The sequence below is a fragment of the Eretmochelys imbricata genome, chromosome 4 (genome assembly GCF_965152235.1).
Source record: "Eretmochelys imbricata isolate rEreImb1 chromosome 4, rEreImb1.hap1, whole genome shotgun sequence".
Taxonomy (NCBI): domain Eukaryota; kingdom Metazoa; phylum Chordata; order Testudines; family Cheloniidae; genus Eretmochelys; species Eretmochelys imbricata.
In genome coordinates, this window is record NC_135575.1 from 48,018,628 (window position 1) to 48,038,616 (window position 19,989).

The 19,989-nt window shown below is 41.2% G+C and overlaps 1 protein-coding gene across 1 annotated transcript in view; it reads right to left on the bottom strand.

The window, feature by feature from the left end:
* Positions 1-19,989, bottom strand: part of SCLT1 (sodium channel and clathrin linker 1) — a 128,823-nt gene that overhangs the window by 108,370 nt on the left and 464 nt on the right. Inside the window, exons 2-6 of the mRNA XM_077815226.1 lie at positions 18,944-19,058; positions 10,078-10,145; positions 9,054-9,106; positions 4,448-4,520; positions 3,436-3,491 (exon numbers count right to left, since the gene is read on the bottom strand). Coding sequence (XP_077671352.1) covers positions 3,436-3,491; positions 4,448-4,520; positions 9,054-9,106; positions 10,078-10,145; positions 18,944-18,977 — 284 coding nt within the window. The 5' untranslated portion in view covers positions 18,978-19,058. The remainder of the gene's footprint in view (positions 1-3,435; positions 3,492-4,447; positions 4,521-9,053; positions 9,107-10,077; positions 10,146-18,943; positions 19,059-19,989) is intronic.

The window sequence follows — 19,989 nt, forward strand, 5'->3', positions numbered from 1 at the left end:
TCTTCAATTCAGCAGCTGGGTATTGTAGTTGTAAGAATGCATGATAGAGATCTTGTAGGTGTTAGTCTCTGTCTGAGGGGTTGGAGCAAATGCGGTTGTATCATACAGCTTGGCTGTAGACGATGGATCGTGTGGTGTGGTCTCGATGAAAGCTGGAGGTGTGTAGGTAGGCATAGCGGTCAGTAGGTTTCCGAATAGGGTGATGTTTATGTGATCATCACTTATTAGCACCATAGTGTCCAGGAAGTCGATCTCTTGTGTGGACTGGTCCAGGCTGAGGTTGATGGTGGGATGGAAATTGTTGAAATCATGGTGGAATTCCTCAAGGGCTTCTTTTCCATGGGTCCAGATGATGAAGATGTCATCAATGTCGTGCAAGTAGAGTAGGGCCATTAGGGGACGAGAGCTGAGGAAGCATTGTTCTAAGTCAGCCATAAAAATGTTGGCATACTATGGGGCCATGCGGGTAACCATAGCAGTGCCGCTGATTTGAAGGTATACATTGTTCCCAATGATAGACCTCCAACTGCATACATATAAAATTTATCTAAAGAGGTGTCTGTCAAATCAGTTAACAGGCCTTGAAAAGTTTATCCATATCTGTTTGCTGAAGGACTGAGTTTACCCAAATACACAGGTGCCCTGAATTGGACCCATTCAATCTCTTAGTTTGGGAATCCCATATTGTTTGAGTCTAAAGACTCCAGATTACGGCTGGTTGTACTCTGGGCCTCCAATTAATGCTGCTCCCCACCCCAAATCAATTAGGTCTAGGCCACCTCCATTGAGGCAGTTAAAGCTTCCCTCCCATGCTGCCCTCAGAGTAGAGATTAATCAAGAGTGATATGCAGATACAACCATAAGAAATGTGCCAGAAATGTTTTTTTTAAATTGAAGATTCTGCAGATGCTAATGGCACTAACACAAAAATACTTGCTCTGAATGAATAGATTTTTTTCAAGCCCTCTTAAAGAATCCTGATACCTGAATATTTCTGCAAATGCTTTAAAATTAACTGAAAGTTTTAGACTATTTTCCATTTGAACAATATTTTGATAATAAGTGCCAAATGATTATTAATACATTAGCATAATTTCCATTGTCATTAATGGCAGTTGTCTGCCTAAACAGACAGAAAAAACGTCATGAAGTAGTAGTATAAATACTTTAAGACTAGATTTCAGTTACACAGTATCTTTATTACACTGCTCACTTACAAAAGGTAGGTTTCCAATGTTACTCTGATAATCATAAGTAACCCTGCTCCTTTCTTTTGAAGAATTAAGACATACAGGGACAGTCAACTCAAATCCCACTTATATTTCACTTGTATTTACTGTTTTAGAAGCAATACCCAAGATTAGTATAAAAGGTTACAGAAAAAGATCTACATATGCAAAAGATTAAAAAGCCTGAAAATTTACAGTTATACTGTTTCCCCTGCATAGTTTAGTCTACTCCTCTTCTATATGTGGGCCTCTCACACAGCAACAGAAGAGAGAAACATACTTCACCCCCGCCCCCCCGTTTTTTTTTTTTAAACTACAAAAATTGGCAAGGAGTCCCAGGGCCAGTTGCAGTATTTGAAAATACTTAACTATATTACAAGTTAATGTGCCTTTTAACTTTATGTATGCATACACATTAAATATAACCACTTCTCAGCAAAACATATTGCTACTTCACATAGCAAATACAGTTTTTACACCAAAATCAGCAGAAATGTCATAGTGACTGCTACATGCTAAGTCAAGCAGAGGCTTGTGTAAATAATTTAATTATTAATTTGTTTCAGTTTGCACTAGGCCTCTCCTGCAGCCCCCCCCCAGCTACCTCTTGGATTTCCTTGTCTCTTTGCTGTCTGATCTGAGTTCCTTCATAGCTGATAAGAATGTCACCATTTAAAGTGACAGTATATTTTGAAGGCCAGATGTGTTTTAATATCTGATAATCAACAGAATAATTTGCATATGACATGCATACCTGGGAAAACAAATGTAAATTCTACAACTGAAGTGGAGAAAATCTGTCATGTAATAAACTACATGCTTGATTATCTCTCACCCTGCACACCTGTCACACTGAAAATAGCTTACATTTATGCAATAAGAGATCACGTGAACTAAATTGAATTACTTTACAGCACAGCAATGGTTATTGGGAGAGCATATACCACAGTGATTTTCTTAGATCACCACAAACACTTTCTGCTGGTCTATCATCTCTGATTTTCAGTCTTATTAGTTTATTAGCAATCAACAGATATCAGAAGACACTTGCACACTAACATAAGAATGTTGAAAGTTCAATACATTGGTGTATATGTCCACCAAGAGAAATGAACTGAACATGTATTTTTATGTAAAGCATATCACTCTTGAAAAGTACATTCTACATTTATTATAAATTACAAAGGTATTAATAAAGTGGACATGACAGAGGGTCCAGCCGGGATGCCAGCTAAGCATTTTTCTCAACACCAACATTTCTCTTAATATGAGCACTGAATGTATTAATTTTCTGATTTAAGCATCTTGGTTGAATATGATGTCACCCACTCAAATTTTGTTAATGTGGCTCAGTGACTACAACTGCTAATCCAGAAAGGCTTTATTAGAGCTCTGACGTGAACTCCTATCTTTTGCTGCTGGGAGGTTGAAATAGAGTATGTTTTGTAACAGAGCTGGGAGCAGGGAAGGCACCATATAGAGTGAGACTGAAGGTTCAACCTGGAGCTGGTCATGACCCAGAATCTATGCCCATGGGAGATTTCCCCCTCATTCACCTGGTGAGACACCACAAGAATGTGCTGATGTTAGAGGTATTTGCAGAGGGCAGATTTGCTGATGACATAATACTGATCATGGCAACACTGTGTACAGTTCTTACTTTCATGAGTAGTCTCATTGACTTTAATGGATAGCGAATACTATATTGTTATATTCGCAAGACTGCATCTGTATTTCTGGGAACATTAATAGTGTAAAAATTAGTGTCAAAAGGTGTGTGGAGGAGCGAGAGGATAGGAACAAATGTAGAATCCCAGAAGCCAGGGTACATTGGAAGCAGAGATCGCGGAAGAGACAACCTGCTATAGAGAAGCAGGAAAAAGACAAGCCAGTCTGGAGTCTATTCTCAATTACGAACATCACAAATGCTTTAACATATGCATATTTTAAAAAAATGCACACTTTAAAATACACAAGAAATGTATACACTGACTTCTAAACAACCAAATGTGTTTTATTCCTCATTTATTATGTATATACATAGCCCAAATTTCCAAACCTGGGTGCCTTAACACACATTTCAACACCTAAGAGCCTAAGTTTAAACGTGCAAGTATGAAAATTTTGGCCACAGTACAAAGGTTCAGAGGTTTATCTCCAGGTCCCTAGAAATTTTTTTAGTAATATATTAATCAATTAAATTTACCTTTCATTTTCCTTGGTGACTTGTTCAAGTTTTAGTCTCATCTCGCCCATCTGTGCCTGAGAGAGTAAAATTTGACAGTGAAATTTCACATTTAAATCAAAGGGCCTTTAAGCAGTAAAGTCACACACTGAAATACCATTCCTTTAACTTTCACAAACTTAACTTTTATTTCTGACTAGCTATGTTTAAAGATGGACAATTGTGTAAAAGTGATTTTTATTTTTGCAAGAGAATTAATGGGTAGATCATATACAAGTTTTATAATACAATAAAACATCTTGCATAAATGTTACAAACATTGTATAGTGTTACAAGTGAACAGCTACACACAGCAGTAGCAAAGTCATCACTAAATTTGGTTTTCAGAGTTTAATGTGGGTGTTCCTGTGTAATGAACTCAGTTTAAGAACTCAAGCTAATATTTAATATTTCACTAAATAGGGTTCTTGCCACTCCTACCTAATGTGGCAGCAGGAATACGTCAATGGGCATATTTAGTCTCTCAATGCCATTTCCAAGAGCATAGAAATATATTGGGCATGCTGGGCATACTCAATTTCTTTTCATAAAAATCCACCTCTCCCTTCAAAAAACGCAGTACCCTAGTAAAACTTCAAAAGGTAGTACAAAACAGTTTCCTTCCGTGGAAATTAGTGCAGTAAGCTATTAGTACTAGAGGACTGAAATATTACTACTGATGGCAGCCACTGTGCTCTAAAATTAAGGTAATTCTAGAAGGTTGTAATTTGAGCACACCATGTACAAAGCTATAAACTAGTTTCTGGTCTACTTTATCTTCAGATTATAAGAATGTTGGTGCTTAATATTGAAGCAAACACTTCATTTACAAGATTTACAGTCCCACCTTGTATTGACTTAGTTCCTCTTAATATTGGCACTTACAATTTTATTTCCTAATTTTTAAATGGAGAGAGATAAAACTTTAAATATTGAATTGCACGTTTTTTCTTAATAAATAACAAACATACATTTCTGGTGGTATGATTCATACCTGATAATACTGCAGCTGTTCACTCATTTCCTCCAGATGTTTATCATACTCAGAAATTAGAGGGAACAGTAAGCTAAAAGTGAAAGAAATGCATAAGATAATTATAGTTGCAGCAGTGTTCTGGTAATTACCTGGTTTTACAGAAATGCCCTTAACTACTATTCAACCTGAGCCAAAAAGAGTATTTTTCTCTACTTCCTGATGGAACTATAAGATTAGTCAAATGAATAACCTTTGGTTATTATTTTTAAAGTATGCACATCAACTTAAAGAAAAATGAAAAGGAGTACTTGTGGCATCTTAGAGACTAACAAATTTATTTGCTCATAAGCTTTCGTGAGCTACAGCTCACTTCATCGGATGCATAAAAGCTTATGCTCAAATAAATTTGTTAGTCTCTAAGGTGCCACAAGTACTCCTTTTCATTTTGTGAATACAGACTAACACGGCTGCTACTCTGAAACCTTAAAGAAAAGTGTAATGCAAAGTTTAAGCGCATTTGCAAAACTTAGTTTTCGGCTATCAAAATTAAGCTACTTTAACTGCAAAAGTGATGTTAATGCAACATTATAGAGTGAAACACTAGAAAAGGGAAAAACTTAAGATTTAACATATAGACCATAAACTGTACTCTTGTATGTGCAAGAAACAAAGCAGGAACATCAACTATAAGGAGGGTGTAAAATAATGCACTTTCATTCACATGTTGTTTTTCTTCCTAGTAGTTTTTTCCTACTATAGTTCTTTCTTCTCCAACAGTTCAAGTTTTTCACACTTGCTTATTGACCAATTTGCAACCACAAGCAATTTGATCTACTGTTTAAAAATCACTACTCAGTTTGCCCCATTGTCTATATGAAGTCATATCTACAGAGATCCATTCTATAAATTGCCTATGGGAGGTTGTGGAATCTCTGTCATTAGAGATTTTTAAGAGCAGGTTAAACACTTGTCAGGCATGGTCTAGACTAGTGGTTCCCAAACTTGTTCCGCCACTTGTGCGGGGAAAGCCCCTGGTGGGCCAGGCCAGTTTGTTTACCTGCCATGTCCGCAGGTTCGGCCGATCGCGGCTCCCAGTGACCACGGTTCACTGCTCCAGGCCAGTGGGAGCTGCTGGAAGAGGTGCGGGCCAAGGGACGTACTGGCCACTGCTTCCAGCGGCTCCCACTGGCCTGGAGCAGCGAACCACGGCCACTGGGAGCCGCGATCAGCCAAACTTGCGGACGCAGCAGGTAAACAAGCCAGCCCGGCCCGCCAGGGGCTTTCCCCGCACAAGTGGCGGAACAAGTTTGGGAACCACTGGTCTAGACAATACTTAATCCTGCCTTGAGTGCAGGGGACTGGACTAGAAGACCTCTCAAGGTCCCTTCCAGTCCTACGATTCTAATTGATACTAATTCTCCTAAATAACCTATTTTACTTTTTCTTCTATTCAGACAAAGCAGTGCTAGAGACCCCAAGGGAGACGGAAGCCCTCTGGTGCTATTCACTGTACAAATACCTGCCTCAAACTTTATAAACTGAATAGACAACCTATCCTTTCTTCTCTCCATATTACAGACAGGAACTGAGACCTGAACTATTAAGCAATTTTCCCAAAGTGACACAGGATGTCAGTGACAGAGCTAGGTAGTGAACTTGTAACTCCCAGTCAACTGCCTTAAATATAAGATCACACTTTGTGAACAGGCTGGAATTTTTACACATACTTTTGTTAACCTGAAACTCAGAGTAAATAGACCAGCTACAATTCTGGTTTCAGCAGCAGGATCTTTTCACTCCTCCAGATCTATGAACTGGGGTTAGATAGAAGCTGGTGTGCCTTCCACCTCCCTTGTGTGGTATAGTGGACAAAAGAGATGGAGAGAGGATTTTTCCGAAACAGATTTATTTAAGAGCAGTAAAAATGAGAACAGGGAGCGGGGGGCGGTGCCTGCGGGCAAGAGCTGAGCAGAGCTGCCTGTGTGCCTCGGCCTAGGAGCTGGATGTGCTGCAAGCCGCTTCCAGGGTGCAGCATGGTCAGCAGTGCCAGGACTGGCAGGAAGCCTGCCTTGGTACCCCTGCTGTGCTGCTGATGAGAAGCTGTCTGAGATAAGCCCGCACCCCAATCCCGTGTCCCAGCCCTGAGCCCCCCAACCCAGAGCCCCCTCCTACACCCCAAACCCCTCATCCCCAAGCCCGCCCACTCACCCCCACATCCCAATCCTCTGCCCCAGCTCAGAGCCCCCCTCCCACACCCTGCACCCCTCATTCCTGGCCCCACCCTGCAGCCCTCACCCCTGCACCCCAACCCTCTGCCTCAGCCTTGAGCCCCCCCCACCCTCCCAAACCCCTCATCCCCAGCTCCACTGGGTCACGGGCATCAACAATTTTCTTCAACTGGGTCATCAGAAAAAACGTTTGAAAACCACTGCTCTAGGTTTTCTCAACCAGCAGGAATGAGGTTAAGATGCACTTGTCTTCACAGGTGATCGATGGGCTCCAGGGATCTGGAAGCTGAAATCGTGGGACTGAAGGTGAGAGCCCTAAGGATCCTGGCAACTGGTTCCAAAGGTAAGATGTTGGAACTCAGAAACACCACGATGTTGAAGGTGAGTGACTTGATGTTAACAGTCTTTAACTTCTTTATGGCTGCTAATAATCTTGAACCGATTGCCTGGTCCAGAGGTTTTGGTCTGACGCAGCGCAAAAAGACTGCACCTTGACTGTCTCTATAAACGGACATCCCCTGAGCAAAGGGTGCTCAGACTAATTTAATTTTTAAAGACTCACACGCCAAAATTCTGAGATAAATTGGAACTAATTCAAAATGTCTGTTGGCTTCTTTCCTGCCAAAGTTCCATAAAGAAGCTTCCCCAGTACGGAGTCTGAGTTATCCTTTGCCTGAACTCCATTTTGGAAAATGGGGTAGCCTGTCTAACATGTATTAACAACAGTAAATGTAACAGCAAACAGCTAGAAGTGCATAGACCATTGTGATAAACATCATAAGGACTATATTGAGCACCAAATGAACAAAAATCATGCAACACTTTTATTAGTCAAAACTGTTCAGCAAATAAGCTACATAAACCATATTTTTCCTATTGTTCAGAAACTGGTGGATATAAACATTAACTATTTGTGCCATGTGAACGATCACTTAAGTTATGCGATTTTTTGCTTCTGTTCCCTCTTTGGATGACCTAGGCTTTATAAATAGGGATCCCTTTTCTCCACTCCCATCTTCTTTGTTTACAAATTATCCAAGAAGAGTTGTATTTGTTTGATTTAGCTTAAGTAATTACCCTAGAGCTCTCCAAAATGACCAAGAAACCACTTCTGGTGTGAACATTCTTGTAAATATTTATTCTGGACATGTTAGCTTTAAGTGAACATTTTTGTATATAAAAACATGGTTGCCTGAATGTCTGCAATTAAGAAATAAGAAGTATCCATAAACACCAGTGAGGCAAGTTTTATTAACTCAATTTTGTTTGCTGTTTTCATTCAGGTGCAACCCTAACAGACTCAATGTGATTTCTATTGCAATCTTGAAGTGAAGTACTAGTGATGCACCATTACACTAATGGGAAATGACTGCCTGGTAAGGAGTACTGCAGAAAAGGACCAGAGATTACAGCGGATCACAAACTCAATGAGTCAACAAGATAATACTGTTGTATAAAAAAAAAAAAAAAAAGAAGCAAACATAATTCTGGGATGTATTAGTAAGAGTGTTGTAACCAAGACAAGTAGTAATTCTTCCACTCTGCTCAGCACTGATAAGGCTTCAACTGGATTACTGAGTCCAGTTCTGGGAGCCACACTTTAGGAAAACTGTGGACAAACTGGAGAAAGTCCAAGACAGAGCAACAAAAATAAAGGTCTAGAAAACATGACCTACCAGGAAAGGCTGAAAGATGGGTTTGCTTAGTCTAAAGGAAGAGAAGACTGAGCGGGGACATAAGTCTTCAAGTATATAAAAGGTGGTTATAAAGAGAAGGGTGATAAATTGTTCTCCTTAACTACTGAGGACAGGACACAAAGTAATGGGCTTAAATTGCATCAAGGGAGACTTAGGTTAGACACTAGTAAAAACTTCCTAACTGTAACTGTAGTTAAGCACTGGAACAATGTGGGAGGTTGCGGAATCTCAATCACTGGAGATTTTTTAAAAACACATGAGAAACACCTGACAGGGATGATCTAGATAAATTAGTCCTGCCTAGTACAGTCCCCTGCACTGAGATGACCTACTGAAGTCTCTTCCAGCCCTACATTTCTATGATTCTGACACAGAGGAAATAGTCTCTCTTCCATGTACAGCTTCCAATTTCTTTCCTCCCAAGGGCTAGTTAAGTGAATTCTTTGGAGTTTGTGTGTGTCTTGTTTTGTTTTTTTATTAAAAGGAGAGGGAGATTGCTAAAGATACTTAATCCAGCATATAATCATACCTTCTAAATTCATTTTATTTACACTTTCATGATTAGAAATGTATAAAACAACTAAGTTACCTGCTGAAAATGGCCATGCCCTACTATTAGAGTACATGACAGTTTTTAAATAGTTCATTTAAAAAAATCTGAAAATATTACTCATTCTAAACTATGGAAAATAGGATTACCTTTGGTCAGTCAGCCAGGGTTTCAGAGTGTCATCACCCCTTAGGACATTTTTCTGTAACAGAGTAGTTTGCACATTAATGCACAAAACTGGAAGTTCTTAACTTGACTTCAGAGCTCAAATCTATAAAGAACTTGAGTACAAATGGAGTAGAATCAAAACTTAAATAATATCCCACATGTTCAGTTTTAGGCATGTATGCACAATAAACTAATTTTTAGAATTCCTGTGGAATCTGAAAGAAAATTGTCACTGGAATTCTAGATGTGTCTTGGGATGCATACATAGACAGACATATCACATCACAGAGCAAGGAATCCACTATGCTAGTGAGACTACATATGATTTCTATATTCACTTCTGGATAGAGGTAGGCACAACAGTCATTCACAGAAAAATGGCAAAAAAGGATAGCAGCTAATCTAACAACTTAACTCTGTATATAATGTCAGAAGTGTGCATGCTACATATACACAAATCTAAGAGTTGGGCTAATTATTCTTTCTTATAAAGGCAAGGCTTGAAAAGAACTGGGGCAACTAGGAATCTTTCCAGGGCATATACCATTAACTTCTGCAGAAATTAAGCTTTCATGAAATATAAACAAAAAACTTTTTAGCCCTTATGGTTGCAAATATACTCCTTTCACATTTGAATGGTTAAACTGATGTATTGTGATCTCCCTAAATCTGCAGACAGTTCCAATGTTTCTGCTGCTGCTCAGAGCAAAACAACCCCACCAACCAATCACTGTTTTGTGAATTTTGCTGCCATTCAGAACCTATTGCTTAACAGTGAAACTGACAAGACAATCACATCACTTTCACTGAACTGCTGTTTGGGAAACCTACCAGCAACAGCAGAGGCCTGCAATGGACTTATTCACAGAGGTGAATGACTTACACATTTCAAACCAGCCTAACTTGTACTGGTGAAACTTATTTTTACATTTGTGCAATGCACCTATACTGAGGGCTTACACTAATGTAAATATCCTCAGTGTTGACAAGCCCTGATTAACATACTTGCACAGAGGTAGTTCTCAGAAGGTTCTCTGCTTGATGCTGTCTGAGTGCCGCATTTAGTCTCTGATCTGGAAAAAAAAAAAAAAGTCAGACAGATACTGTATAAATCTTTACCTAGATTATATGATTGCTTAAATGGGCTGTTAGAAGTAGTTTCATTGATGTAGTGGATTTGGAGGCATATGTCACTCTACATTTTAAGGAAAGTATTCATTTTTTTTTAAATGTACAGATTTCTCATAAAAAAAGACCATCTTCGTAGGCCACACAATTTTTCTTGTAACAAACAGTAAATGCAATTTCTTACATTGCCCTGGTATTTTTTATTTTTTTTTAAATTTCTATAAAGCTGTTTGGCTCCTAAATAATGCAAATACAACATAGGTTGCAACATATATGTACGCATACTACTGAAAAAATCAAGCTACTGAGCTAGCCCGATCAGTTGGATGCCTTCACCATGCAGCTACCCTATTACACCTTAGATAATTAACCCAAGAGGGACTTGGCACGTTTTGGGGCAAAAAATCGTATGGATAAATGCATCTGGGCATGGCTGACTACCTTACAGGATAAGATGCAGGGCTGGCAGTTTCCTGGGGGGAAAACTACTTTACAAAAGAGTGCTGGTAAATACTGGCTTAAATTGGGAAAAATTGCATTGGTATCCAGCAAGCAGAGAACGAATCTTTTCAAACTTTGGATATACCCATTCAAAACTGAGGAATAGGCTCAGTCTATCCACTACATCAAGGTTGGTATTCTGCTACAGAATGCTGCATGGCCAAATGGACCCAGATTGGATGTCTGGAAATCAGCATGCTCACGATTGCTTAATGCTTCAAGCCTACAACTCTGCATTTTCATGTAAAATGTTTGACTTTTGTTTATATAATATTAAACTGAATCATGAGTGATATGTATAACTTCCTTGAGAAAATACTTGAATATACAGACTTTCATATGTTCAATATTATAGTTAACATATTAATATTATGCCTCCTGCAGTTTTACTCTTTATTGGTACAACTCCAAATTAAATTATCAATCTACTACCACATGCAACTAAAACTAAGTAATATGGTATGCATTCATGAACCACTTTTTAAGATACAAAATATCTTAAACTAGAACTAACTAGTTTTTCCCAGAGTGGTAAAAAACACCCCTGGTAAATATCATGCCATCCCTGACAAGATAGAGGGAGCATGTCAGAGTGGCTTTTTAGAAGAAGCTGAATGAGAGCACAAGTGACATCCTCAAAAGAGGATACATTGCTTTTTGGGGAAGGCCAAATACAACAGGAACTCATGGCAGCACTTTGGGATCATAAAGAAAATGGGGAATTCCAGATTGGCTTAATTATTAGAGTACTAGTACAGCTGTGTGTGCATGTGTGTGAGAACAAAAAGCAAGAGTTTTGTTTTCTTCCTTGTGTCAGAGCTCTCTAGCATTTGGCAAACACAAAGCTGTGGGTGACAGCTTTGAATGGAGAAGGAGGAAGAGTAAAGCAACAGGCAAATTAAGGAAAAAATCCATTAACACAAGGCAATAATTCCAAAATTAAACAAAAGTATACTTCATTTTTTCTTGATGTTTCCCACCCAAAATATGAACCAGCACAACAGCTATACAGCTTGCTAAGGAAATGTTCATGGTAACGTAGCTACTCAAAGAAAATGATGAGACAGTGATGATTGTCTTAACTCCTTGACTGCTGCTTCAAAATTTCCAACTTATTTAAATAAGGGTCATGCATGTACACTCTCTGCAGATAATGAACATACTGGCATTAACTTCTCACTTTGTTCTGAAGACCAGAATCACAGATTATCTGCTGCAAATTTTGCAAAGTAATGTTTCTGCACAAAGCAGTAAGGGGTTCAGAAAAAAAACTTGAGGTAGTTCAGAAATAAGCACTATTATGAACTTTGAAAAAAGAGAGTCGCATTTAAAAGCAACCTAACTTCAGTTTGTCTGTTTTTTTAAAGAGCTCTCACTTCCTAATGTATTTCAAATATATACATAAATAACTACTGGTGTTCTCCAGAAAAATATTTATAAACCATTCTGTACACATTTTCTGTCACACTCTCCCCATCATTCTTTATGACTAACGATATTTGCTTAAATATAGTATCTACATCCTAAAGAGGATATGTAAATACTACTACATATTTCTATAATTTTTAGTCACATGCCTCATGTGAAGAAGAAACAGTTTAAGGCGGTATTTCAGCATATATCTGAAGGGTGGGGTTTTTTGTATTTTTTTTTTTTTAATTCCCTTACTTTTGCACATCTGTGAAATCCATCTCTCAGGTAGGCCCTAATCCTGCAAACACTAAGCCCTAGTCTACACTAGGACTTTAGGTCAAATTTAGCAGCGTTAAATCGATGTAAACCTGCACCCGTCCACATGATGAAGCCCTTTATTTTGACTTAAAGGGCTCTTAAAATCGATTTCCTTACTCCACCCCTGACAAGTGGATTAACGCTTAAATCGGCCTTGCCGGCTCAAATTTGGGGTACTGTGGACACAATTTGACGGTATTGGCCTCCGGGAGCTATCCCAGAGTGCTCGATTGTGACCACTCTGGACAGCACTCTCAACTCAGATGCACTGGCCAGGTAGACAGGAAAAGAACCGTGAACTTTTGAATCTCATTTCCTGTTTGGCCACCGTGGCAAGCTGCAGGTGACCATGCAGAGCTCATCAGCAGAGGTGACCATGATGGAGTCCCAGAATCGCAAAAGAGCTCCAGCATGGACCGAACAGGAGGTACGGGATCTGATCGCTGTACGGGGAGAGGAATCTGTGCTATCAGAACTCCGTTCCAGTTTTCGAAATGCCAAAACCTTTGTCAAAATCTCCCAGGGCATGAAGGACAGAGGCCATAACAGGGACCCGAAGCAGTGCCGCGTGAAACTTAAGGAGCTGAGGCAAGCCTACCAGAAAACCAGAGAGGCGAACAGCCGCTCCGGGTGAGAGCCCCAAACATGCCGCTTCTATGATGAGCTGCATGCCATTTTAGGGGGTTCAGCCACCACTACCCCAGCCATGTTGTTTGACTCCTTCAATGGAGATGGAGGCAACACGGAAGCAGGTTTTGGGGACGAAGAAGATGATGATGATGTTGTAGATAGCTCACAGCAAGCAAGCGGAGAAACCAGTTTTCCCCGACAGCCAGGAACTGTTTCTCACCCTGGACCTGGAGCCAGTACCCCCCGAACCCACCCAAGGCTGCTTCCTGGACCCGGCAGGCGGAGAAGGGACCTCCGGTGAGTGTACCTTTTAAAATACTATACATGGTTTAAAAGCAAGCATGTGAAAGGATTACTTTGCCCTGGCATTCACAGCTCTCCTGGATGTACTCCCAAAGCCTTTGCAAAAGGTTTCTGGGGAGGGCAACCTTATTGCGTCCTTCATGGTAGGACACTTTACCACTCCAGGCCAGTAACACGTACTCGGGAATCATTGTACAACAAAGCATTGCAGTGTATGTTTGCTGGTGTTCAAACAACATCCATTCTTTATCTCTCTGTGTTATCCTCAGGAGAGTGAGATATAATTCATGGTCACCTGGTTGAAATAGAGTGCTTTTCTTCAGGGGACACTCAGAGGAGCCCGTTCCTGCTGGGCTGTTTGCCTGTGGCTAAACAGAAATGTTCCCCGCTGTTAGCCACGGGGAGGGGGGAAGGTTGAGGGGGTAGCCACGTGGTGGGGGGAGGCAAAATGCGACCTTGTAACGAAAGCACATGTGCTATGTATGTAATGTTAACAGCAAGATTTACCCTGAAAGAGTGTAGCCACTGTTTTATAAAATGTGTCTTTTTAAATACCGCTGTCCTTTTTTTTCCTCCACCAGCTGCATGTGTTTCAGTGACCACAGGATCTTCTCCTTCCCAGAGGCTAGTGAAGATTAGAAAGAAAAAAAAAACGCACTCGAGATGAAATGTTCTCCGAGCTCATGCTGTCCTCCCACACTGACAGAGCACAGACGAATGCATGGAGGCAAATAACGTCAGAGTGCAGGAAAGCACAAAATGACCGGGAGGAGAGGTGGCGGGCTGAAGACAGGGCTGAAGCTCAAATGTGGCGGCAGCGTGATGAGAGGAGGCAGAATTCAATGCTGAGGCTGCTAGAGGACCAAACCAGTATGCTCCAGTGTATGGTTGAGCTGCAGCAAAGGCAGCTGGAGCACAGACTGCCACTACAGCCCCTGTGTAACCAACCGCCCTCCTCCCCAAGTTCCATAGCCTCCACACCCAGACGCCCAAGAACGCGGTGGGGGGGCCACCGGCCAACCAGCCACTTCGCCACAGAGGATTGCCCAAAAAAAAGAAGGCTGGCATTCAATAAATTTTAAAGTTGTAAACTTTTAAAGTGCTGTGTGGCATTTTCCTTCCCTCCTCCACCACCCCTCCTGGGCTACCTTGGTAGTCATCCCCCTATTTGTGTGATGAATGAATAAAGAATGCATGAATGTGAAGCAACAATGACTTTATTGCCTCTGCAAGTGGTGATCAAAGGGAGGAAGGGAGGGTGGTTAGCTTACAGGGAAGTAGAGTGAACCAAGGGGTGGGGGGTTTCATCAAGGAGAAACAAACAGAACTTTCACACCGTAGCCTGGCCAGTCATGAAACTGGTTTTCAAAGCTTCTCTGATGCGTACCGCGCCCTCCTGTGCTCTTCTAACCGCCCTGGTGTCTGGCTGCGCGTAACCAGCAGCCAGGCGATTTGCCTCAACCTCTCACCCCGCCATAAACGTCTCCCCCTTACTCTCACAGATATTGTGGAGCACATAGCAAGCAGTAATAACAGTGGGAATATTGGTTTCGCTGAGGTCTAAGCGAGTCAGTAAACTGCACCAGCGCGCCTTTAAACGTCCAAATGCACATTCTACCACCATTCTGCACTTGCTCAGCCTGTAGTTGAACAGCTCCTGACTACTGTCCAGGCTGCCTGTGTACGGCTTCATGAGCCATGGCATTAAGGGATAGGCTAGGTCCCCAAGGATACATATAGGCATTTCAACATCCCCAACAGTTATTTTCTGGTCTGGGAATAAAAGGGGTGGCTTTACATCAAGGAGTATTTCAGGCAGGACTTCACGGAGGGTTCCAATAAGAAATGGTGCACCTAAGTTATTGTTCTTATTGGAACAAGGAGGTTAGCCTGGCCTCTGATTGATACATGGCTAGATTTACCTCGCTGCACCTTCTCTGTGAGTGACTAGAGTGTGACCTAGAGGAATGAGTCCCCTAGACAGGGGAGGGGGGGAAGCAAATGAGTCCAAAACAAATCTGGTCTATTTCTTGTTTTGATCTACTCCATCTATCTTTTACATCTTTGGCTGGCAGCAGACGGTGCAGAAGGACTGCATGCCATCCACATCTCATGGCTCCTCGGCAGAAGATGGTACAGTACGACTGCTAGCCATCCTCATCTCTTGTCTGCCCAGCAGAAGATGGTACAGTACGACTGCTAGCAATCCGTATCACCCGCCTGCTCACCATAAGACGGTTCAATAGGACTGACTGCAGGACTAAAGAGAATGACCTGGTCAAGTCACTCCAAATTTAGTCCCTGCGCCCATGTCTGCCCAGGCGCTCCGAGACGACGTGGCCAGGAGCACCTCGGACACGACGAGGACGGCTACCAGTCGTATCGCACCGTCTGCCGCCAGAAGGCAATGGGTTGCTGCTACTGTGTAGCAATGCCGTACCGCGTCTGCCAGCACCCAGGAGACATACGGTGACCGTTACCTGAGCGGGCTCCATGCTTGCCATGGTATGGCGTCTGCACAGGTAAGTCAGGAAAAAAGGCGCGAAATGATTGTCTGCCCTTGCTTTCACGGAGGGAGGGAGGGAGGGAAGGGGGGCCTGACGATATGTACCCAGAACCACCCGTGACAATGTTTTAGCCCCATCAGGCATTGGGATCTCAACCCAGAATTCCAATGGGCAGCGGAGACTGCGGGAACTGTGGCATAGCTACCCACAGTGCAACGCTCCGGAAGTCGACTCTAGCCTCGGTACTGTGGAAGCACTCCGCCGAGTTAATGCACTTAATGCACTTAGAGCATTTTCTGTGGGGACAAACACACTCGAATATATAAAACTGATTTCTAAAAAACCAACTTCTATAAATTCAACCTTATTCCGTAGTGTAGACATACTCTTATTTACATGCTTAACTTAAATGGGACTACTGAAGGGCAGAGAGTTAAGTACACGTGTTAGTATTTGCAGGATCAGGGCAACTCCTGATCACCAAATGAGTGCATGTTGGGGTGAGTCTCACCTATTACAAATCAATGCTATTAAACAGAGCCCCACTATAGATATAGATGAGGTCCTTTTAATAGTATCTAACATTGTACATTCCTAGTGCATCCACCTTATGAATATAATAAACATTCACTATTTGAAAACCTTGACTTCTCAGCCATGAATCAAAAAACATTGAATCATATCAGATCTACAGTAAACCTCTAACCAATATCTCACAATTGTAACCTACGCTCACGTATAGGTGAGAATATAGGTAAACTCTATCTTTGTCACTATGTCCTGTCCTGGTACTTCTTAACAATAAGTCTTTTGGGAAGTCAGAAGCAAGACTAAAATCCCCAGACAGATTAAGCAAGTCACCTCACTCAGTTTGTGCTGGGCTAGACAGTGTGAACTCAATTTGGGTGGGGAAAATAATGGAAGTATGCAAGTGCAAAAAAACAACATAATAAATACCAGGCACTTTGATTTGCCCCCCCCCCCTTTTTTTTTTTTAAATAAAAAAAGCATTGGGCTAGGTGCAGAAATCATACAAGTTACTATTTAAACACACAACCTCCTCCCCCTCCCCCACCCCCAATAGTGGAAAGAGGGTCTGTTACAGAAGCTCTTCTTCTCCACTACAGAGGTGCCTTTTTATAATTCAAAAGGTGAATTTTCACCTGAGGTCATCCCAACCAGCTGTTCAATATATTTCTTTATTTAAAAAAAAATAAATAAATGAAGTTGTGCAATCAGTGCAATTCTGTTATATATTACTCCACTTGTTCTGTTACAGTTTGTTAGAATGTTAGCAGGCAACCCTGATGCAAGGTCTCATTTCCAACCCTACACCCCCTTTCCTGAGGAAGGCTTGATAAAAATCCTCACCAATTTGTATAGGTGAAGACAGACCCAAACTCTTAAGAACAATGAAAAAACAATAAGGTTCTTAAAAGAAGAATTTTAATTAAAGAAAAGGTAAAAGAATCACCTCTGTAAAATCAGGATGGTAAATACCTTACAGGGTAATCAGATTCAAAACATAAAGAATCACTCTCAGCAAAACCTTAAGTTACAAAAAGACACAAAAACAGGAATATACATTCCATTCAGCACAGATTATTTTATCAGCCGTTAAACAAAAGGAAATCCAACACCTTTCTAGCTAGATTACTTACTAAATTAACAGAGTTTCTGAGACTGCATTCCTGATCTGTTCCCAGCAAAAGCATCACACAGACTCTTTGTTCCCGCCCCCACCCCTCCAGGTTTGAAAGTATCTTGTCTCCTCATTGGTCATTTTGGTCAGGTGCCAGCGAGGTTATCTTAGCTTCTTAACCCTTTACAGGTGAAAAGGTTTTGCCTCTGGCCAGGAGGGATTTTATAGTTCTGTATACAGAAAGGCGGTTACCCTTCCCTTTATATTTATGACACCCCCTAAGGGGGTGCAGAGTACCTGGGCCAGACCCTACGGGGGACATGGAGCACCACCCAGTCCTGGGATGGCTCCGCACCTGGCTATGGGCCCAGCTGCCAGCCCCAGAGTCACCCCTGTTCCTCTCCCCCTCCCCTGAGATGCAGCCCTGCTCTCGCCACCAGCTGGGGGGGCACTCACAACCCTGAAAAGTTTGGGGATCACTGATCTATACAGTACAGCAGGTCACTTCCTGTTTACAGAATGTAGCCCTATGGACATACCAGAAAAATGTTGTAGAGCTGGAAGTGCTTATTGTATATTTTAAGTTTACCTTCCTCAGAACCTTAGTAGTTTTATCTATCAATTCTATCAACACAGAGCATCCCTTACAAAAGAATAATGCTGATGCCCGTTTGTAGTGAAGCCTATTTCATGAACAATAACTAAAAAAGATGCCTATTTTCACCAAGCAAGAGGAAAAAACATACATATTCTAATTTCATAGTCCCAAAAAGAAGATTCATGTGAGGTTTCTATGGATACACAAGAATCAAGTTTTATACAATTTAGTTGAATAAAAACAGAAATACCAAGATCTCATCCCCAGTACTTCCGCTCTACAAATAAGTCTCAAAAGATAACTAAGAAAACTCCCTGCATATATGATAAAATTAGAGAAAGGCATTACTGAACACTAACAGAGTATGGGCAACACTGGGAGCGCTCTTCTGCACCATCTTAGACACAGGAGAAGTCCAAGTAGGTCCCCTTCCAACATGTCTAATCCTACAGAGCACATGCCAACCACCTCTCAACATTGTAGGTAGGTGGGGATGGGAAATGAAAGCTAAAAGCATCAAAGATCCTGAGACTGAATTTTTGTTTACTATCGTTATTAAAGACAAACCAGAGTTGTTGACACAAAGTTATTTTCTTAACTAAGTGTTAGGAGAGAGTTTTATAGAAAGTAACTCCTAAAATTACTGTACAACAGAACGGGGGGGAGAGGGGTGTTCTGTTTGTTTACTCTGGGACTAGGAGGGTCAGGTTTCCTGTTCAGCATCTATCTTTCAAACACTCAGCGAATGAAATACAGTTACAGGTTATGGAGAAATGTAATTGCAAGACTTTAAGTGCACAAAAATCTATTTTAAGTCTAGGTGGAGCTTACTTTGATCTCTTAGAAAATTGATCTCTGTTGCCATACTTTAATCTGCATGTGCAGTCCGATGTTGGTAACAAAGAGATTCAGTAAACTGCTGTTTTTTCCAGCTATGCTGCAGAGCCTGAAAGAGACAAAAACAATAATCAAGCATTTTAACTTTAAATAACAGCCTATTTCTGCACGTTAGTTTCATTTTGTCCAGGTCTGGCAAAGTATTACAGCCTCCAAACTGCAGGGGGGAAGAGCACAGGGAGCAGTGTTTTGTCAGTCAAGCCAATCAACTACCCCCCTTAGTGTAGCTGATAGACCAGTGGTTCCCAAACTGGGGTTCACGAAATGTTACAGGGGGTGTCTCAGGAAAAAAATCCCTAATGGCAGACAGAGCTGTCCCTAGGGACCCCTGGCAGCACAGGGCCAGCAGCTTGGAGCCCCTGGACTTCCAAGAGCTAAGCAGGTCAAAGCACACGTATCTATCACACTGAGGAGATTTAAACTTCAAAACTCCTTATAAGAAATGAAAAGGGAAGTGGATATTTTTTGCTGTTTTAAAAATTAAATAGACAGCTAGTATTGCTTTTTAAATTATTATGAAGAACAAGTTTAAGCTTTGTTGTAACGTGTGTCGTTTGCCTAGACTGCTCAAGACCTGAATGCTTGTGTAGGAGGAACTCTTTGAGCTGGCTTCTTAAATATCTTCATGCTGTTTCATGTCTGGTACTCCTTGATGAATTATCGGAGCCTTGTCTTATAACAGGCTTATTCAAAGTGATACAAGCTACAAAAGTGAGATCTTGGAAGAGTGTTGCTGTTTTCATAATGTAATAGTGTGTATAAATAATAATAGCGTGTAATAAGCATATCATAAAAACAAATTCTATATTTCCAAGATCACTGCTTTTATAATTTATACTCAGGGAAAGGAGAAAATCCCTGGAAATATTCATTTTTAGGAAGGGGTTCACGAGACATTTTAGTGAAAGGGGTCACAGGTTGTTAAAGCCCGGGAACAAGTGTGCTAAGACCCCAGGCTCCAGCCCCTAACCAGCAGCTCG